This window comes from Crocodylus siamensis, chromosome 6 (assembly GCF_052110815.1).
Source record: "Crocodylus siamensis isolate JL-2025a chromosome 6, ASM5211081v1, whole genome shotgun sequence".
Classification (NCBI taxonomy): domain Eukaryota; kingdom Metazoa; phylum Chordata; order Crocodylia; family Crocodylidae; genus Crocodylus; species Crocodylus siamensis.
In genome coordinates, this window is record NC_143400.1 from 36,306,013 (window position 1) to 36,328,051 (window position 22,039).

General features: G+C 41.0%; 1 protein-coding gene across 1 annotated transcript in view; it reads left to right on the forward strand.

Moving 5' to 3' along the window:
• UNC5D (unc-5 netrin receptor D) overlaps positions 1–22,039 on the forward strand; it is a 187,356-nt gene that overhangs the window by 151,123 nt on the left and 14,194 nt on the right. The window contains exons 12-15 of the mRNA XM_090053908.1: positions 9,469–9,637; positions 10,982–11,209; positions 13,748–13,897; positions 19,812–19,976. Coding sequence (XP_089910034.1) covers positions 9,469–9,637; positions 10,982–11,209; positions 13,748–13,897; positions 19,812–19,976 — 712 coding nt within the window. The remainder of the gene's footprint in view (positions 1–9,468; positions 9,638–10,981; positions 11,210–13,747; positions 13,898–19,811; positions 19,977–22,039) is intronic.

Genomic DNA, 22,039 nt, shown 5'->3' on the forward strand with positions numbered 1-22,039 from the left:
TAAGGTCCCTTCCGGCCTTACAGTCTATGAAGAATCCTCATATTACTGCATGGATCTATTGTACATAATACTGTAATGGGAAACAAAGAATCAAAGGAATACCTGGACAGTAGCCCTGAGTATAGGTGCTGCTGTACAGACTGTCAGGTCTTTAGATTGTGATCTCAGAGCACTGGTTGCTCTTTTGTTGTTAGAAAGAATTGACCAGATTGGGAGTACTGCCATAAATTAACTTCTTTTTTTAGTTTGTACATAAAACATTGGAAAAAGTTCACTTTGTCGTTGATACTAAAATTACAGTGCTTTAATAAATAGTGTCATGAATGTTTTTAGAGATTCTGTATTGCCAGGGTTAGAGTAGAATGGATTTAAAATGAGTTCATACTGGGAAGGCAGAAGCAAATTGGGAAGATTAGAAAGCAAAAACAATGCTGGAAGGTATATGGAGAGCAAGCCCAGGATTCAAAATTATACACACTATATTCCCTTTTTTCAGCCATTTTGACTTGACTTCTGTAACCTCTGCAATACCTGAGTACTGTAATGCTAAATAATGGAAGTTTACTCTCAAAGGGTAAAGTTCTCCACCCAAAGTAACAGAATTATCACACTTCTGTGCTAAATGGGAGATGGCGCTTACCAGATTCTAATATAATAAAAGGCTTAGTACTTCTATCTGTCTGCCCATAATGCTGGGGGCCAGCTATGCATGTGCCCCTGAGAGGGTGGTTGGCAATTGGCTGCACGGGCCCTGCCCCCCCAGGCAGGGAGCCAGAGGCAGAGGGAGCCCTTAGGCTTTAAAACGGTACTGTCTTGCCCCGGTTCCTGTCAAAGCTGATAGGAGACAGAGGCAGTAGGACCCAAGAGAATCCTCAGCAAGACTGAGCAGCCCAACCCAGCCCACCCCACCACCAGCAATTGCACTACCTGCCTGCCGGCACTGTTGGTACCATGTACCCAGCTGCCTTGCAGGAGCAGGGAGCACATAGCTGCCGGTAGGGTGTGTACATGTCTGATGTGGGTGTGTGTGGTGTGGCCTGTGCGAAGTGGCTAGTATTTGCTTTGGGTTCGGCTGGTTTGGGGGACAGCGATTTGATTCAGTGATTCAAATCACTGTCCCGAATTGATTCAGCCGCCGCTGAATTGGCTGAATCTCTGAGTCAGCCCCATCCCCCGCCCGCTCTCAATGGCTGCCCTGCCTACTCTCCCAGCTCCTGGCTCTTTAAAAATAAATAAATAAAAATGCCCCTATGGCAGGGCACTGTGTGCGCCTGCCACTTTAAGGCCCTGGAGCTGGCAGCTGCCAGGTGCCTAATGAGGGCAGCCGTTTTTGGTTCAGGGCTGCCCATATAAATAGTGCAGTTTGGCTGCTGGAGGTCAGGCAACAACATTGCCTAGCTGGAGAGCTACATCTGGAGGTAAGGGGAAAGCTGTAGGGGATGGTAAGGAGGCTCCTGGTCCTGGGAATGACCTAAAACTGCACCCTGCTGGGAGTGGGTGGCCTGGTGGGGCTCTCAGTGGTGCGGGTGCCCCCAGGAAATGCCAAGCCAGTTACCACCCCTGTGAAAGGTGAGTCAGGGTACCTTAACCCTTAGCCCCCACCACTGGGTGGGTTACCCCTTTATGTGTAGGGCCCAGGGGGTAGACCCCTGGAGAGAGTGAGGGGCTAGAGACTCAATAATGATTGAGAGAGTACCCTCGACTGGCCCATGCTGGGGCCAGAACCAGACTGGTCAAAAGGGCCTGGGGCCCACCGTGAGGGATGCCTGAGGGCCAGGGGTTCCGACCGGCCTGGAGGTGGGCCAGGGCTGGTAGCCAAAGGTCCCAGGGGGACCACACCTGAGAGAGGAAAATGGCTTCAGGCAGCTATATAGCATGTATAAAGGCAGATGAGGCTGTCTGAGGAGAGGACTCTAGGTTGGGGTTCAGTCAGAAGGATTCTGGGGCCCAGAAACTTCAAGTTCACTGCAGCAGCTGGTTAGTTGGGGCTTTTTAAAAATTATTTTTAAAGGACCAGGAGCTGGGGTGGGTGGAGCAGCCTTGATATGGGGGGGGTGCTGAAAGAGCGGGTAGGGGTCAGGAGGCTTGTGGCAGAGCCTGCCACACAGCATGGGGCAGTGGGGATTGTCATCCCATCCTTCCCCTCTCCTCCCCCTCCAGCAGCAGCCGGTGAGTAGGGGCTTTTTTAAAAAAAATAGGAGCTGGGACAGGTGAGGCAGCCATTGTGGGGGAGGGGCTGGGAGAGTAGGCAGGGATCAGGTGACACTCAGGGAGGCTGGGGGAGCAGGCAGGGGATGGTGCCTGCTGCCCTCCTCCAGCCCTCTCCTCCCCGCCCCCTCCTCCCCAGCATGGAGTCTGGGTCTAGCTCCGTGCTACAGTGAGCAGGGACTGCCCAAATTGCTGAAGCTCTCCAAATCTTTTCTGAATCAATTCAGAGAGGTTCAAGTAGATTCAGACCTTTTAATTAGTTTCCTGATTCTATTCGGATTCGGAGATTTGGCCACTGAATCAGGCTGAATCGCCTCCAGAGCGAATCAGCACCTGAACCTTCACATAGCCCTAGTGTGTATGAGTGATGTGTGTTGTGTATGCAGGCAGGGGCAGAGTGAGTGGGTGGGTGTGCGTGTGTGAAGCCAGGGGCAGAGTGGGTGGGTGTAGTTGTGCAGCCAGGGAAAGAGTGGGTGGGGGTGGGGGTTTCCTGGTTTCAAGGGTCAGAAGGGACCTGAATAGATCATCTACACATGGGGGTGTGTTCATAGGATGAGTCCTACACACACTCCTCACCATACACATGCACCCACACTCCCCTCAAACTGCCATACATGCAGACCCCCACATGCACACCCCCTCACCCAGCTGAGGCACCCACCCCCCACAAACCCCATACCCACATGCTCCCTCACCCGACATACGCACACATCCACAGCCTTCCACAAACCTATACCCACCCCCCACAGTATACAAGACTAAGATGTAATTTTAAGCTACTGTGCAATCACCGCTGTGTACACTACACAAACGCATGTAAATCAGGACAAAACTATTTTTTTAAATCAGCTTAATGAATACTGTAGATGTTTCCTTTTTAGAATACAATTTGGTACTTTTGTGGTTCCAAGATGGCACAACACCTTGCTGAGAGGAGTACTTCTGGGGGCAAGAGGACAGAGTTCTGGTGGCAAAGTTCAGGGGGCAAGACATCCGGTCACAAGATGGCAACCAGGGGGCGGGGCACCTGCCAAGGGTGGGGGAGCTACCCATGCAGCCTTTGACAGCTTGCTAAAACTCGGTAAGTGGACATCCACCCAAAATAACTGCCTGCCCCTGGTTTACATGGCTGGCTCCAAAGTTGGGGGGAGGGGAAGGGGGCATGTAACCTGTCCCTGAAACGCTCCGTCATTCATGGCAGGCAGTTGGCTGGTATTTTGATATTTGTAGGAACTTTTTTCAAAATTTGTTTAAATGGATTTTTTAAAACAAATCATTAACTTCTTTCCTTTTCTTCCTTTTTTTTTTTTTTTAACCCAGTTTTGGTAAATACATTTAGGGATTGAGAGACAAAAAGCAGTGTACCTGAAGTAAATGCAGGAGCGAATATGCAAGTCAAGTAGGTTCTGAATGACCATGAGAAATTGAAATTCAAGGCATGGAAGGTGGGCACCACTGCAGGGACCTATCCCTCCCCTCCTCGCTTTGCCTTCCCCTGGGTGTCTCATTTTATCCAGGAGCCACACTGGTCTCCGATCCCATGCCAGGCTTGTAGATAAGAAGTAAAAGCCATTGAGTGGAGTCAGTACTTGAAGGTGGGCTTGAATGTTTGGGAAGTGGCTGTTGCCCAGCACTGCTTCTCTTCAGTTGAGCATCCCTGGCTGTGTGCATGGCCTCAGTCCTCTGCTGCTGATCTGCTTTCTCTTTGGACAGAGGAGAAGATGCTTTAGCAACCAATATGAACAATGCTTTTAACTGGCATTAGTCTTTGTCTCGGGGACTAGATCCTCTCCATGACATTCTCACTAGTCACTGACTTCAAGCCTAAAAGCTAGAAGTCCATTTTGAAATCAAGATCTTCCACTGGCAGTGCACCAGGTGTGCATGTGGGAGACTGAAATACAGACTGCATTGGTTTTCATAATTGGAAACCTTCCTGGCTACCTTCCTGGGTCAATCATTGAGGATGCTGCAGCATCAAATTCAGTGAGAGGGCTAGGATGGCACTAGCAAGGGGTGGGCTGAAATGAATCCTGCAGAAACCCTGGGAATGACTCGACACTCTGAGCATTCAAAACATAATAGAAGTATAACATAGCCATTAAGGCAGGCATATTGGTGAAATAAATGGAAAGGTTTCATTCTCAGCTGATGTAGACAAGAGTAGCTCAGTTACACCTCATACCATTTCACATCTGGCCCTTAGTTCCAGGAAAAAAATGGGCTAAATACTGTTCTCTAAGCAATGCCACACTCAGTATTGTTCTCAGGTTCTTTAAGAATAAATAGGACAATCACAAGCCATTGACTATTTTATGTGCAGTTGTCGTGGGGCCAATAAAGAGCAGCAATGAAGTGACCCAGCTAAATTTCCAAGGCCACTCCTCTTCTTGATGGACTCCACCCTCTCTTTGGAGCCATCTTTTTTTCTTTTTCTTTTTTTCCTCAACTGTATTTCTTAAGGCCATCCTCTATAATGCTCCTGATCTTCCTGCTCTTGTGACTTCTGCATTAGATTCTAGTGCTATGATTCAAGCCTGTGTTCAACATAGTAAAAAAGCTCGTCTGTATGCATAATACAGAAAAGGTACATTGTTCCAAATCAAGGCTGCAAAGGTGATTGAGCCAGCATAAATCTATCATACAGATAAATAGGTTTGAACAAGAAGAAAACAGTGTTTCTGTCGCATGGAAAGAGACTGAACAAATAGCAGATTACCTGGAATTTATGAATAGTTATTCCAGTAATACAAGAAGAAAGATCAAACACATTGTGCTATTTTGAGGGCATATGAAGTGTTGTATGGTATAATGTTTGGAGCAGGGAATTGTGATTGAAGACTCTAAAGTTCTCTTTCTTGTTCTAACATAGACTTGCCGTGTGACCTTGTGCAAAACACTTAAGCCCCAATTCATCATTTCCCTGCACTGTACACAGGTAGCTAGAAGTGCACGCAATAGTCTAAAAGTGCATGGTAAAATGCTACCAGATGAGAGTAGCAGCACATTAGGCACATTTTGATTATTGCCTTCAACACTATGTCATCATTTAGATTAGGGCAACAGGGTCCTGAGCCTCAAATTTTGTATACCACTATTTTTATGCCCAATTTAAAGCACTTCGTACTTTATTGCTCAGAGGTGATGAGGTCTGGTAAGGTCTGCATGACTGCATTTGGGTCTGTAAGTGCTCATTACCGCCTGGAAAAAATCATGGTCCTATGTGTCAAAGTGGGAAAACCAAAAATTGAAGCACCCAAAGCTTGAAGCCACCTTTCAGGCTTACCCCTACACTCTCCGTATCCCTATGCACAATGGGCAGACTAACACGTGCCTCAGAGGGATTTTGTTAAGGTTCACTCAGGAATGCTTGAAAAGCATTTGATTTCATTAGATTACCCTTAATTTGAAGACAGTAATAGGAAAGACTAAAAGCAGCAAGAATTATGAACGCAAAATGCACTTGCATTTTGTCTCAACTTGATGGACTTGGCCCAAGCCCAACATTTTTCGCAATTTTTTAAGAATTGAAAAGGGTTTTATATTCATGCCCCTCCCTACTAGAAAACTCATTTGTGAAGGAAGAAAATGACATTCTGAATTTTTGTTTGGATGATTAAGTTAGACTTTAAAACAGAAGTTTACACATCTTAATAGGAAATGGGGGAAAAAATCTATTTTTCCTCTAAATTCCTCATAAAGCAACATATTGTGGAATTAGACATGACTGTTCCTTTCTGTGCAGTTTCACAGAGAAATATTTGCTGTTCTGGCACAGCCATGGTGACTATTAGTTTTTTCTCTACTGGAAATCCAGCAAAGTCCTGATTTTGATGGATTTACAGGGATTAGATCTGGTTACTGATTTGTTTACTCTGCACTTAAGGGAATATTAAATACCTGTATCCTGAAACGTTTCCCTTCTCTGCCTTGCCTAATAAACAGTCCTGAATTGCATCCTAATACCATGTCAGTTATTACAGAAAAGACTCTTGCTATTTGCAATAAGTGTGAGAGTTCATCTAATTAGCTGATTTCAGTTCATTTGGCATTAAATAATTCCCAGAATTCCCATATGTTTGTACAATATGTTCAACAGGGGGACTGATTCTCTGAAAGCAATTAAATAGCTCCTTTCCGAAGAGCTCGTCATTGGTCATTCACACACGTCCCTGCTATTCCTCTCCACAACGTATGCAGGCAGTAATTACACTGAGTCAGAGTGACCATGGAGAGCTGCCAGTAGCCATTATAGAGGCTATGCCATTTCTGAGATTGTGACTTGTTGTTAACATTTTCCAGGTTTTTTTGTTCGTTTGTTTTATGCAAGGATCAGATTGTCCCAGTCCATTTCACATCACCCTCCAGCTGCTAATAGGACTTCTTCCCTTCAAACTGGTGTGTGTGTGCGTGGAAGTGCATATGTGGTATTAAGTTTTCTTGCTGATGCTTGAAAAGCTTGAATTAGTTTTTATTGAGAATCATCACCAGTAGCATGACTAAGCCCCTGGATTCATAGCCCCTGAGGGTAAATGGAGTGTTGTTTTCAGCTTAACCTATATTTTGCTCCCACTGTGGGAGATGAATTGTCAAACTTTGTGCTGGAGGTAACTTTGGCAAACTTTTTCCCCCTGTATTTTGTGCACTTGTCAGCAGTATCAATTTGGCGTGGGAAGCGGTAGTTGAAGGACGTGTGCCTGTTGTGAGTGAGATAGGATAGAGATGCACCCACCACGTTAAATAACTGGGGTTTGACTCATTCTCTGGAAATATGCTATTGTTATCCCTTCCAGCAGCAGCATCAAAACAGAGATAAGGAGATAGAACGCATCAGTCATTGCAGAGGTACGGCAGAGTAAGCCGAATTAAATAACTTACCCAAAAATGAATATGTAAAGAGTTAGCTTGAAGGCTTTCAATACTTCTGAGACCTATTGCTCTGTATTTTAAGAAACCTGGTGGATCATTTTGAAAGCACTTTAAAAACAAAGTTTTGTGCTGTAGGAAGAGGTTTTGGCAGCAACCTTTTGGAGGCTGTTTTTAGTTAACAAAAAGCAAATGCAAGTTGAAAACAGCAGCGTTACTTGTTTTTGGCACTATTGTTATTGCAGAAACTTTTTTTTTTCTCCTAGTAACAGTTTAGTTGCAAAGCACTCATGGCTCCTGAAAAAAAAACCACATTCACAAGCATATGCCAAGTAGTTTGAATGAATATATTTTCAGACTACAAGTTGTTTCAGAACTGTTCATTTGAAGTATTAATGGTGGCCCTAACACAGCAGAACACTTAAGCAGGTGCTCATCTTTGAGCACAGTAAGATTGCCAGCATGCTTATTGTTAAGCTTGGGCTTAAATGGCAAGAATGCCATTTCAATAGAAGAATAGAATATATGATGAATCATGCATTTTTGGTTTGATGTTTCTAGCAGAACAAATATGTATGCATGTATGATCTTTGGGGACTTGTGAACAATGAATACTTTGACTGCTGTAAAAAAGTAGAGAAGAAGTAGCCCATTTATTTCTAAATATGTTTTTTCCATTCAAGCCTCAAACGATTAACACTATGCTTGCATATTATGTTTCCACATGAATAGTTCTATTGGGACATCCCTTAGACTGTAAGCTTTTGGAGGCAGACACAGCATTTGGGTCTCTATTTGTATGACATTTAAAAAAACAGAGTCCTAGCTCCAGACTGGAGCTCTTACGTGCTACAAAAATACAAATAATAATCACAAGTGAGGTTGTGTTTGTGCTAAGGTATTTGCAGGCGGAGAGCCTAACTGACTGAAAGGATGGGTACCTGGCATGCCCTGCACGCACATACTTGAGATGGCTTTAAACTAGCAAGCTCAGTTACTGATAGAAGTGTGGCAACTGTGGCATGGCTCAGCATAGGCCGAGTGCTTGAGTATTTCTATCTATCCAGCTTCTCAAGTGTTTTTTGCAGCCTGTACTACCTACTGCACAGCTATGACTATGCTGCACTCAGTACACCAGCTACCAAGTTTAATGCTGTCTCAAATATATCTACGTAAGCTGCAGTCAGTCACCAGGCTGGCAGGGCCACATTTCCTCCTGACTTGGTGGTGTTACACAGACGTGTCTTATATTTTGAGAGCAGAATACCGATTAGTAGTTCTAGTGTTCGCATTAGTAAGCCATACATTTGAGACACAAGCCAAGATGAAGGATACAAGTTAAATAAATCACCTTTTCTCTCACCTGTCATTGCTCAGCATATGTGTTTTTAAATAAGTGTTATTTATTAATGAACTCAGCTTACCCAGTAACAAATTTAACATTTAAAGACACATACAATCCCTTAAGGTATACATGAAGACAGATGCTTATCTTCCATCAGCAATGCTCTCTTAACCTAAGTAATGTCCACAGAGGAGTCTTGTAGTTGTTTTTTCCCCCTTCTTTTCCATTCAAATCTCTGACAGCTCCTTTACATGTCAGTCAGTGTTTAGCTATTGTGTTTCTTCATTTCTATATGTAACCTTCTTAATAATTCACCCCCTCTTTTTTTGTCAGAACTATGTTCTATGTGTTTTATTAAGGAGAGTAAGAAAAAAAAGGTTTGTGTGGGACGGAGTTAAATTTAGCTCTGAATAAGGGAGGAAAGAACAGAGATTTGTATCAGATACTGTGCATTTTCAACTTAATGCTTGCTGTCTATTACTTATCTATTTTGTTCAATTGGAAGAATTAAAGTATGTTTTCAAATGAGGGAAATCAGACGCAATCTGGGGAAATTTGGGAGAGGCTGTATTTTTACACCGTCATTTGGCTCATCTTTACTATTATGAAAAGGTTGTTGATGAAATTCTTTGAAGAAAAGAATTGCGTGGCAATATTACCAGCTGGTGAATTAAGCAAGGCTTCCTTTCACAGTAACATTAAAGTTGCATTTTGATTTATTCAAAGAGAACTGTACATCAGGGAACAAGATCGCAAACTGACCGGTGAAGGGTTGATTAGCTTTGGCTCGAGAAGTTTCTTTCATAGCTATCTTCTGATTCTGTATTGAAATTACTATGACTGCTGACCTTCCTGCTTCCCCATGTCACTGATGTATAAGATACTTAGATTTTGTCTTCAAATCTTTTAAATATGGGTATAGAAATTTTCTTTATATGCAAATCAGTTTTATGACCTTGATTTTAAAAGAAAATCACAAAAACTTTAACTTCCTTGTTATATTTACTCGAAGACTGATCTATCTTTTCAATATTTATTTACACCTGAAGCCTCCAGCCAGAAGGCACAGAAGTTCTTCTTGGTCCAGAAGTAACTTGTGGCCCTCCAGATGTGACTGTCACCACTCCTTTTGCCTTGACTATACCACACTGTGCAGAAGTAAATTCTGAACACTGGACCATTCACTTGAAAAAAAGAATACAACAAGGGAAATGGGAGGTAAGTTAAAACCATCCCTCCCTCCCTGAGGAGACCATACTGCCAGCAAAATCATAAGATGCAACTATCTAGGCTAAAATTAGGGCTGGTCAGAAATACCAGGGATGGTAAAATTCACAGCGCTAAAAGAATTCACCTTTCCCCCATCAAAATGCAAAACTGATGAACAAAATGAGAAGAGGAAATTCATGTTAATGAAAGCCTTACCGGGAAGATGGCATCGAAGTAACAGGGTACTCTTTTTCTTCTGACTGTTCTTATGTGCTGCAGTTCTAACTCTTTAGCGGTCCTGTAACAGGAGTTTTTATCACTTGATTACTGTGGCTTTTGTTATAGAAACTATTGAGAAATCTCCAGTCTTAACTGATCCTGACCAATCTGGCAAAAAATTATGCTGCAAGAAAGGTCAGGCGTTATGTAAAAATCCATACTTGGCTTTTAATATGTTTTACCTAAATTTTCTAGAGTGCTCCTGATTTGCTAATATCATCCTTTTTTCATCATTTTTAATTTTACTGCCCAATGATCACCTTGTGCCAGTAATCTCTACAGGACCACCACATGCCACATAATATATTTACCAATTGTAAATCAAAATGTACTACTTTGTTGTGTTTTTCCTTTTCGCTTGCTCTGACAGAGAATGCTGGAATGATACCATACATGATATTTTTAATCATCTCTCTGCCTACCCAAGCTACATCTCTTACTTGTTTTCCTTCTCTGAATTATTTCAAGTTCATCATAGTCCTCTTACTCTAGATGCTCTCACTTCTGAGTCAGTTGTCTCAATGCTGGTTGCAAATAGCCAAGGACTAGTAAGGTAGAATGAAATATTACCATGAAAATTCCTCAGATCATTTATCTAATGACACTACAGCACAGCAAAACTGTATGTGGAAGACACAAGATTATTTTTTTTGGATAAGAATAAACATTATCGTGATGGATACTGTAAAAGGACGTCAGACGCGGGCTGCTGTTCAAGGTTTGCGTATTGACTTTGAACTTCACAGTAATTTCTTTACTTGACATTGGGAAAAATTAGCTATAAAGTCAAGAACGCTTGAAAAGGTGCTAAAATTGCTTATGCGTCATTATTATTACATTGAATTCGGTACAATATATCACCATAAGCACTGTTGCTGACTCAGGGCTACATGGTGAGTACTCACTCACATAAGTAGTTCCACTCAAGTCAACATGAGTAAAGGCTCTGCAGTCGAGCTGTGAACGTACTAAGAGTACACAGTGAACTAGGAAACAAAAATAGATCAACTGAAACGTCATGCCTTCTGCTCAGAAAAGCTTGCTGATTTTGAAATGTGATTTTTCATTGCATAGGAAGTGATGTCCGTGGAAGAGGAAACGACTTCTTGCTACTGTCTGTTGGATCCTTATGCCTGCCACATTCTCTTAAACAGCTTTGGAACTTATGCTCTTGTTGGGGAGCCCGTGTCCGACTGTGCTGTTAAACAGCTGAAAGTAGCCGTCTTCGGCTGCCTGTCTTGCAATTCGCTGGATTACAACTTGCGAGTGTATTGTGTGGATAACACTCCTTGTGCATTTCAGGTAAAGGATTCTGATTTGTGAATTATCTGTTCCTTTCCATAAAAACACAGCCACTCTCTATGTATGGCTAGACCAGCACTGGACTAAAACTCAAAAGACAACAGGATGTGTAAGTCACCAGTGCCCTAGTGTGTTAATTTGGGAAAGTTACACCGTCTCTCTCTATACCTCTCTTTCCAATCCTACTCTTTCTCTGTCTTGTATATTTAGATGGTAAATGCTTTGGGGCAAAGACTATCCCAATAGGGATTTGTACAGTACTGGGTCAAAAAGGGTATCGTTGTGACATAAATAACTGATATTATACTATCATTTGTTATAAACTCTGTATGGGGTTCATTAACTTGAATATCGCTTTCCCTTTTTTAAATCACAACAGGATAGGTAGGTGGTCCCCTCCCTTTCTATATGAGTCAGACAGTAAGTGTTCAAATACAATTTTGTAAAACTCAAGTGGAACCCTGTGGCATTTAATCAAAATTAGTATGATTTTTAAAATGGTGTTTCTGTAAAAATTAGACTCTGCAGCTGTTGCAAACTCTAAAGCTTTAATAAAATGCTTTTCTTTGGGGACTAGAGATGAAGACAGTAGTGACAGCTGATATTTTCCCCCTGTTCCAATTTTGCATCACAGAAACATGACTCTTGTAGCAAAGAATATTTTAATAGCTGTATGCTTTTAATAAAAGAAAAGCCCCCTACAGTGGAAACTCGAGAACCATAGCAGCTCTGTGCTTGCTTTCTATATCACTCTATGGCACGTATAACTTATGTGCACGGCAGTATTTAAGTTAGTAAGTTTGTATAAAATTGTAAGAACTAAATTCTGGCCTCAGATAAGTGCACGCAAACACACGCACACACAGAGAAAAATGCAAACTCAAAATTGGTGTTGGGTCAAAAATGTTTTTATACTTGTATCAAATAATAATTGTTTTTAATAGTACTGTAATACTAAAATTCTTCAACATGCTTTAATTTAAGCAAGACAAAAATCCTGAAACCTGTGAAAAGCTGTGAAAATGGCCCACATAAGCAGGCTGGGTTTTTATTCCTCAGAGTCTCCCGATTCTAGTTTGTCAGGCTGCCTATTACCATGTATTATTCTTAATGAATGATTCACCCAGCCTGTATTTTACCTTCAATATATATTGAAGATGATGCGGGGGGGGGGGGGGGGGGAAGAAGCTTAATGTAATTGTATCACCCTGGCTCCCAACTTACTGATGTATTTAGCAAACAAAGGAGACTAGGCGTTTTTTCTTAACGTAAGTGAAAATAAATACGACATTTCTAATTTAGCAATTTTTAAAGAAAAAATAGTCCAAGAATAATTACCATTTTTTTCCATTTATAGAGACTATCATGTTATCACTTTATAAAAAGGCTATTATATATTTATGTAGTGCCACTTTCACTCTAAATATGCTTTATCAATTTAGAGCCAGCTTCCTTTTAAAAATGGAAATTGAGTAATTATCACAGCAAAGTTCTAAAGTGGCTTAAAAAAAAAAGGTAATGTAGAACTGTGGATATAGCATTAGACTGAATCAGGCCAAAATTACAACGACTGACGTGAAGGTAGTTGTCGTTGGTTCCTTATAGCACAGGGATTTACCATACTGCCAAATGCCCTCCCTGAACTTGTTTCTCATGGGGCGTTCTTGATTTATAGCTTCAAGGAGCTGAATATTAACAGTCATTTCAGAAGTTGTAGCCAAGTCAGTAGTTCTTCTAACAATGCTTTCATGCTCCTGACAAGCCATCTGACTTACTTTGGTGTTCACAAATTAGATAGAATTCATATGGATTTAAAATCTAATTTCAAAATATTTCTGCAGGACTCTGCTCCTCACATATCTGTGTAAAACAGCCTTAAAAAAGATTGTTCAGGTACAGACAGAAAGGATTTCTTACTATTATTTTTCAATGCAAATATTTGAACAAATTGGCAAATTTAGTGATGCTTCTTCAGTGCTTTTTGAAGTCCTGAGAGTACATGCTCATCATGATTGTGATCTATCTGTCCAGTTAAATTAATGTCAAAGAATTATGTAGGCTGTTCAGCCAGTTTGTCTTCTACTGTCTATTTCCTGTTTACACAGTCAACTCTTTATCTGTATGCTTTTTATGCTCAGAATATACAGCACTAAAAGACACAGCAAATGAGCTGGGGCAGGCCCTGAATGAACTGAGACTCCTACTCTCTCTGCTCCAGAAACAAGCCCCGGGCCACATTTTTGACTAGAGCAGAAGTTAATCCCTCATTCCTCTTCCTCTATGTTGGTCCACTGCAAGGAAAATCTTACTTCCCCCTCTATGCTGCCTCAGTTGCTCTGGCCTGCTCAGGAAGGGAAAGGTGGTACTCCCCATCCACCTACTGCGTGCACTGTCTGTCGACATGCTCAGAAACCTGCAGGCAGTCAGCTACCGTACTGAGTGCTGCCTCTTTTATTTTAAGATAGGTATTATTTCTGATATTTAAAGAAACCATAAGCCTCATCTTTGCTTTGTAAAGTTTCCCCCCTCTTGTTGCAGGAAGTGGTTTCGGATGAAAGACACCAAGGAGGACAGTTACTGGAGGAACCGAAGTTGCTGCATTTCAAAGGGAATACCTTCAGTCTTCAGATATCTGTCCTTGATATCCCCCCCTTCCTCTGGAGGATTAAACCTTTCACTGCATGTCAGGTACCTGTCCAATTTTGTTTACTTGTTTAATTTAAAAGGCAATGCGAGTCTTCACTGGGACAAACAAGGCAATTGTGCCCTTTATTTTTTAAACGTATCTAGTTAATCAGTGAGCGTTTAGCAAAAACGCAATTTTTTACGAGTGTGAAAAAACTGCAGAATGAGACCATTCGTATAAAGTAGAGTAGTGGTAAATGTTTCATCTTACAAAAGCAAATGTTTTATGTTCCCCCATGTTATTTTCACCTCCTCCAGAGTCCCTATATTTTAGCTAAATGTTATCGTTCCCGTTAAAAGTAGTTTTTCAATATCTGTAATTGATTGACTTGTCATCCTGGTTTTAATGCAACACCGAGTGTACAGCTGAAACACAGAGTATATCTGCAAGCATTTAAATGTCATGAGTTCAAATCATAGCATGTATATTACTGAGGATTAGAAATGACAGAGATAGAGCAGTAAGTTCTCCCATTTGTGGTGCATTAATTAAAGAGGCTGTTGAAGATGGCAAGGCATAAATCAAAGCAAAGGAGAGAGTCTATCAAGTGCATTACTGGAAATTGTAAGCAAGACACCGGCAGAGAAACTGCTTGTCTCTCTTAAAACACAGAAAGAGTACATAATTAGTATATTATCTCCCATTTCCTGAAACCAAATAGAGAAAGGAGAACACAATCTCTTGTGATGTTTGAGCAAAGGCAGCCTAAATGTGTAAGGATACTGCCCTGAACCAGTGGTTTTCAATCTGGGGTCCGCAGACTGTGTCTAATGGGTCCGTAAAAGATTACTACGATCAATCAAAAGTATGTGAACACCCACACTTGCAATTCAAAGGGGTCTGTACCTCCATTTGAAATTCCCCACAATGCTATACAGCCTACTCTGGAAATTACGATAATAGAACAGAGGTAATTTATGTCACATAACCGGGGAAGAAAGAATGCGATTCTCACAAACTTTGGCAAAAAAAAAGTTTTCCTCTCCAGAGTATTTATCTTAATGTATTTACTAAATTTTACAGTTTCCAAAACAAACCCAATCATGATCTCAGGGCATGTCTCACTGGTGAGTTACATACAGATTAAAACCCAGAGTTCATATGCAGTAATAAACAGAAAGACATTTTTTGATGCTGTTTTACGTTGCCATTTGCTTCCCTGCATACATAAAAGCACTGCAAAATTCAGTATATCATTTTCTGATCAACCCCCAAAGTAAGAAACCCTATAAAATACATTCAAGTACGACTTCAGAAATAATTTGTTTTCTGAAGAATGCCTTCTAGTAAAAGTAGAGTAGAGTTGCACCCAGGACATTTAGAGACATCTCACTTACTGATCCCTGGAGATTGCCTTAAAAAGGGAACAAAATGCATTTTATAGCTACCCTACGAAGAATTAACATCATTTAAATGGCCCGTGTACCCAGTAGTGGACCTCAGCACTGTTAATGCATCATAAATGTATTTGTTTAACTATGAGGCTTGCTGCAAAGCCAATATATCTCAATGAAGAATTCAATCCCTTTTACCTTTCTGCAGCAAATGTATTTGTTTAAACAGACTTAGTGATGGATAACTCTGCTGTTCATTGAGCAGTGCATTTGGATACCCTATACTGAGCACACACTACAAATATGTAAAGTTTCAGTGCTCATGAAATTCCACCATTGAGCACTGACCTAGTTTCTTGTATGGACATAGGAGAGAGAATGGAATCAACTATATAAAGTTGGACTGGATGCTGAATAAGAAAAATAGGTGGCAGGGAACAAATATAGCACTGGCCAAAGTAAGACTATGGAGGTGACCCAACAAGGTTGGGTTTTTTGCCCCTGAATCTACCTTCCTTGAGTCCGTGCGAGTTTGGTAAATATTATTTCTGCATAGTTTTTACTTCTTTGGGGCACTATCTCCTGTGCCAGATCCAAGTCTCCAGTGCATGTAGAGTACTGAGAATGACTCAGAGGCCCAAAGACATTTTGTATGTGGTTCAGCACTTTTCCTAATACTGCATAAAGCTTCTATGAATAAATATATTGTTTATGGTATATTAAACCTAGGTATCTTTGTACTCTGTTGGCAAGCAATATTCTGGAGTTTTCCATCCAAATTGAACTGCAGGGTGCTGTTAAAACAAGTCCTGATAGCCATGCAAATTTCTCCATATTAATCTTTACGGGTTGTAAGGGCCTCACTTTACTGGATCTAATGTGAATGGCACAGTCCAAAGTAACTATTAAATTTATTGCTGGGAGATAAAAAAAATCAGATGAGGGAATCATAACCCATAGAGTAGTGTTTAAGTAACGCCAAGTGCTGTGTCTGCTTTAAGAAGGGTACGGCATGGGATAGATAGAACTAGCTCCATGCAGTAGGTTTACACGTGGCAATCGTGTAACCAATGCTTGTGGCATCGGCAGCAGTGCAGAGTTAAACAACAGTTTCTGCAAAACTTCTACCATTAAAGTGGATTTGACAGGATGATGATATTGAAGCTGAATAAATATTTGCATTTTATAATTGAGTGTAATTTGAATGACTTGGGAGACTGAGAAATAATAATTATTGTTTTTAATAGGAACTAGAGCACAATTTACACTAGCTTCATATTTCCTGCTCAGTGAAACATGGTCTGTGAGTCTGTGATGAATCTCTAAACTCACTTTGACAGCTCAGATTTAGGCCTCATGCAAAAAGAAAAAAAGGACCCATTTCCATCTGGTACAATATGTTCCCGAATCCCACGACCCACTTTTATTGGAGTGGTCCCATCCAATTTTAGCTCCCTTTTTATTTACCTATCTCCAGCCCCAAAGCCAAAGTGAACTCTAGGTGGCTCTTTTATATGGTACAATGATGAACTTTGCCAGAACATTAAAATCTTCTTGTAGCTGTGACCCAACATGTGCAAGGAGCCAGGAGAGGCACTACGGTTGTTTCCTGCTGTACCTATGGGAGAAAGGCTGTTGGAAAGGTATTCCTTATAGCGCCTTGGGCTCTAAAACAACAGCTGCTTCTGGTTCAAAACAGCCTGAAGTTTTGACAACTTTCTTGGAAGACTGCACAGTACACTGGTTTCACCTGATTTTGTGGCAGAGGTAGTAGGAAATGAGATGCAAGCAGGTGTATTTAGCTGTTGGTATTTGATCATGTGCTGCTTCTTGGTAGAAAGGGAGTCTGGGTTTTGCAGTAAGCCAGATGCTGAACCTATATGTAGAGAGCAGGCTTTTTTATCATTGTTCCCTTGATTTTTGGCTTAGGATTTTTACAAAGCAAGGGGGTCAATCCTCAAAAACAACCTGCAGCAGGTAGAGGTTGCTTTTCTCTGTAATATACAATGTGTGTGCAGTTTCCAAGAAAGGTTACAAGAAACTATAAAAGCCTGCAAAGAAGAATTTTTCCAGCTATTGAGTTGGTCTAATCAAAGGGATCAGATTTGCCCAAAGATCCTTGTCTGCCTGTGTCCTTAGACCAACACAGCTACAACATATACTGCTGTAGGTGTGTGCACTCACACTTAGCAGCAACAGCAGGTGCCAAAAGGTTGGGTCCTCTCCCACCACTTTCACAAGTTGAAGGGGGAACCGCTCAGAAGGAGCGTGGATGTCAGAGCAGGAAGAGATGGCTAGTTGGCTACAGCTAGGGTAAGAAGAAAGACAGGCAGCTTTGTTGAGTCAAAGCATCTGTTTTCCCCAGTGTCTTCTGTCTTGGAGGATCCAGTGCCTGTCTTTAGCTAGGAAATGATTTACATTCCCTCCATCTGCTAGGAGCCTAATTATAATGGGGAATCAAACTGAAAGCATTTCCGGAATACTTTAAACACTCATAACTTCACAATATTTTATCTTCTCTTATTATTTTTCACATCATTCTTCTCAGACTGGTGTGATCCCTTCCTCACCTTTCCCAGAATTAAAGCAAAGGTGATTACTTGGGAAAAATCTAATTACAGTTGCTGCTTTCCTAATATTTAAAAATGTTTGGGTTTTGGGGTTTTTTTTGGTATCAGCTTCAGTATTTTGCTACTCAGGATTTAAACACAGCACTTGTAATTACTACTTGGTGTGTCATTTTGAATAACCCCTGGGAATCTTGAGAAGATGCAAAGGTAGCTGCATTTTAGCAGTGGATGAAAAGATAACTCTGTATCAGCCTGATCTGCTTCCTGTTTTGCTAACCCCAGTGGAAAAGAGCTGTAGAGGCATAAAATGTCACTTTCTAACTAATGTCACAGTGGGGGGCACAGGTTGCACTACCGCAGTAAATGTGCTCAGCCCTATAGGGCATTAGCCACACAAAGAGGACTGACTAGAAAGAAGGGAAGAGAACTCATGTATTCCAATGAACTAAAGGTTTAAAAGTCACACTTGTAAAGTGCAGGGTTTAATGATATCTAATCAGTTGTTTTAATAATTTATTTAGACTCCAACAGCACATTAGATTTTTTATAAGCATATATAATACCTACCAATGTGATTATAGCCACTTATAACACACGTTACTTACGCCTATAACATGCTTAATGTATCAGCACATCATTTAAAATGTAGCTGTAATATAAACTGTAAATGAATTAAATCTATGAGTGTCACAGTTTTTATGTTTTCCTTCTAGGACCAGAACCCCCATGCCTCTCAAATCATCTCTGTCTTCAAATATTTATCAAGTTAAAATTTAGAGAGAGATGAGAAATGTATCTTTACAACTAATAGTTTAAACTTTAATTTGACACACAGCTCTCTTTTTTTCTCTTAGCATCATGTCTTATTGCAGACAGCATTAAAAAGCTCCAAACAGAGGGGTGAATTAGGGAGGAGAGTTACTACCAAAATACTAGTTTGGCATTTTTGTCTGCCTGTTTTTTTATTTGGCAGTTTGGTGCAATGTTAAAGTACTTTGAAAATAGTGGACAGCACATTGGTTGAAGTATATGGCTACAAGACAACTGTGTAGACTAACACCATCAAGGTGGAAACATGTCAAATATTGGACTGATAGTAAAATAACAATGTATCCCACTCCTTAAATGTCATGGGAAAGGAAGCTAATTGAACTGTGTTTTTAGAGGAATCTTAACAAAAAGGTTTAGCTACCCCTTATTGGATATATGGTTTTACTACTCCCATGACTCCACGCCTCCACCAGAAATCAAGGTCACCAGAGATGCCAGAAGTCTGTTGCTGGTGGATTACAGTAATGACTGTAGTTATGTGCAGATAGCGTACATCCAAATTGGGTTCAGCCCTTAGGTTGGTCACTGCAGAAGGTAAGGAGTTGTATCAGGTGGTCCAAAATAAGAAGAAAAGGACACCTGATTGGATCCATTCCCATAACAGTGAGGTGAGTGCTGTACGGTTTTCTCCAGGGAAGCAGCAGAAACCTGAAGAACTCAAGAGACTTCAATCTGGACCGAATAAAAAGCTGTTGCATGTACTATAGGATCAAACCTGCATTAACTTCTTAAGGGATCCCTTTTTCATTGCCAATCTGTGAGATTGATAGCACTCTAAGGGCTAGAGATGAACAGGTATTAGGAATTCTGGACCCTATGTCAGGGCAGGGGAATAAACACATTTCTATGCTTGGAAATACATTTATTTGGATTTTTTACATTTCATTTTAGCTGCAATGCTCTCTCGTCATCTGTGTCACTGAATGAAATTTAATCTTGTGGTAATTTTAACGTCCCAGCGTTATCAATTGGAATTGACATTAATTAGTTTTGTGCTACTCCATGTTCACAGAGACATTATTACAAAAGCAATTCCAGAGGAACCATGGAAGTAACTATTATTGTTATTCTTCTCCGGTTTTGTAGTTGTGTCACAGCTTCTCTCTCCATTTCTCTCTTCCGCTCCCAACCCTTCCCCTCCAATACCCCTTTTTTGTTTCCGGGACATGCTTCTTATACAGGAGATCCCTTTCACTCGTGTGTGGTGCAGTAACCAGCAGCCACTGCACTGTGCCTTTTCGCTGGAGCGTTATACTCCTACAACCACGCAGCTGTCCTGCAAGATCTGTGTTCGACAAGTCAAGGGCCATGAGCAGATCCTACAGATCCAGACATCTATTATAGAGGTAGCTGGCTCTCTCTCATCTTTCTCTATTCCCAGCTCTGTCATTAAGTAGCTGTGTAAACAACTCCAGGTCAGTGTACTCTGTGTAAAACCAAGCCCTTTGCTTCTGAAACCAGTTTTAACCCCTTGCAGGGTTGTAGCACATATCCAGAGTTCAACAGGACGCCTTTCCTGGGGGAGGAAACGACTATGTGCAAACGCCGTACCAGTCAGATTAAGTAACTTCCACTATTTACACAGAAATGCCACTCAAAGAGCAGAGGTGGTCAAACAGTATGCATATACTCCTTCATTCAGGAGGCTTAGTTCCCAGGGAAGAAACTCCATCTTCAAAAAAAACGAGTCTAATCAGAAACCAAGGCAAAGAGCAAGCTTTTCTGCTGCTTGCATAGATCTCTCTGCTAGAGCCTTTAATAGTAACACTATTACCACCATATGGTATGTTATTGCAAGACTGAACATTTGCTTACACGTTAAAGAGCTTTAAAAGTGCCACCCAATGATGCCTGGCATGACAGTAAGAACTTCTTCCTACCTTTCACAGAGTGAAGTGAGACCTGCTCTATTAACATTAGGAAAGCACAGTGTCCTTGCTTTGCACATGAGGTGTGAAGGGATGGATTATTCTAACCACTAAACTATTCTTCCTCCCTTCTCAACCTCCTTTTAAGTCCAGCTGTAGAAGATGATTACAAGTAGGAAGGTCTGTAGGGTGCTCCCTGTGGACAGACCTTCCTCTCTACAAAGGATTTAGTTGCAGATCTGGAACATTAATCTGACTTGATACTGGATACAGTTCTGGGTTTTCCTCTGGCATCCAAGATGTTCAGAGCAGCATGTTAAGAAACAACAGTATTCTAAAGATGCTCAATACAAGCATAATATTTAGTTGCTCATGCTTTATTTGCATTAGTTACCGTAATCTTTAAAAGCTTATTTGTGACTGAGATGGAGAAGATTGAGAGGGAAACATGCAGAAACAAGTCACTATTTTCTCACCTATAGAAAAACTAACATAGTCTGTTATGACAAGTTACTTTGTAAATGGGTCAGGACAGAGCCTGTCTCTGACTGTGTCTGTACTGAAGAATAGGGTCCTGATACTGTAATGGAAATAAGAAGCGTTTTCCATGACCTCTGCGTGTGATTTTCATATCTTCCTTATGCAACATCTAGGACTTTTGTTCTGGTCATATTTCCTTTCCTCCCCACCCATGCAAGACTCAGTCCATTACCAGGGAAAGCCATTCAGGTTTAATAATCTAATAAATATTTTTGATCATCTCTTTCCATGTATTACATTTTTTTATGTCCAATATATTAAAAAAACCTCAGAGTCTCACATGCCTGTGCCATAATTTCTTGCAGACTTCTGTCATCATTTTTTCTCAGTTAAATTTTGCCGCTGAGGTTGAGTTTTTTTTTGAAGAGAGGCCTGTCCACAAACCCCTGGTGCATGTTACAATTCTCTTTTCAAACAGATTCACTAATATGGAAGGTTTTCTTATCCTATCTCAAAAATTGATGGAAGGATGAGAATAATTTGACCGTAAAAAGAGAAGAAAAAAATAGGCTGAATACTTGAACTTCTCATTGCTTTACAATTCCCACAGCTAACCAGGTTGCACTGGCTTATCTCACATGTGCAGGGTATGAAAATCTACTGTTCTTCTGCATATTTAATTTAAACAATCAGACAACGTGATGTATCTACAGAATTCCTATTACTTTGCATGAATGCCTTTTGGGATGTGCCATAAATGTTATATGAAGAGACCAGTAGCATCATTACTATTTAATATTTATGCTGCACAGCACTGAGTGGAGCCCCAGTCCAGAAAGGTTCCTTGTTACAAAGGCACGTACAGGACAAAATCTCACATCCACAAAGGGACTTAGGTGCCTCAGGTCTTTAAAAGTTAAAACGTAAGGATCTTAGCCATCTTTTGAGATCAGTCACAGCTCAGTAGGGTTATTTTGATCTATGTTTTGGATTTAGGTACCTGAGTCCTGTATATAAAAAAAATTACCAAGAGTTCCTGCCCTGTAGGGTTAACATATGAA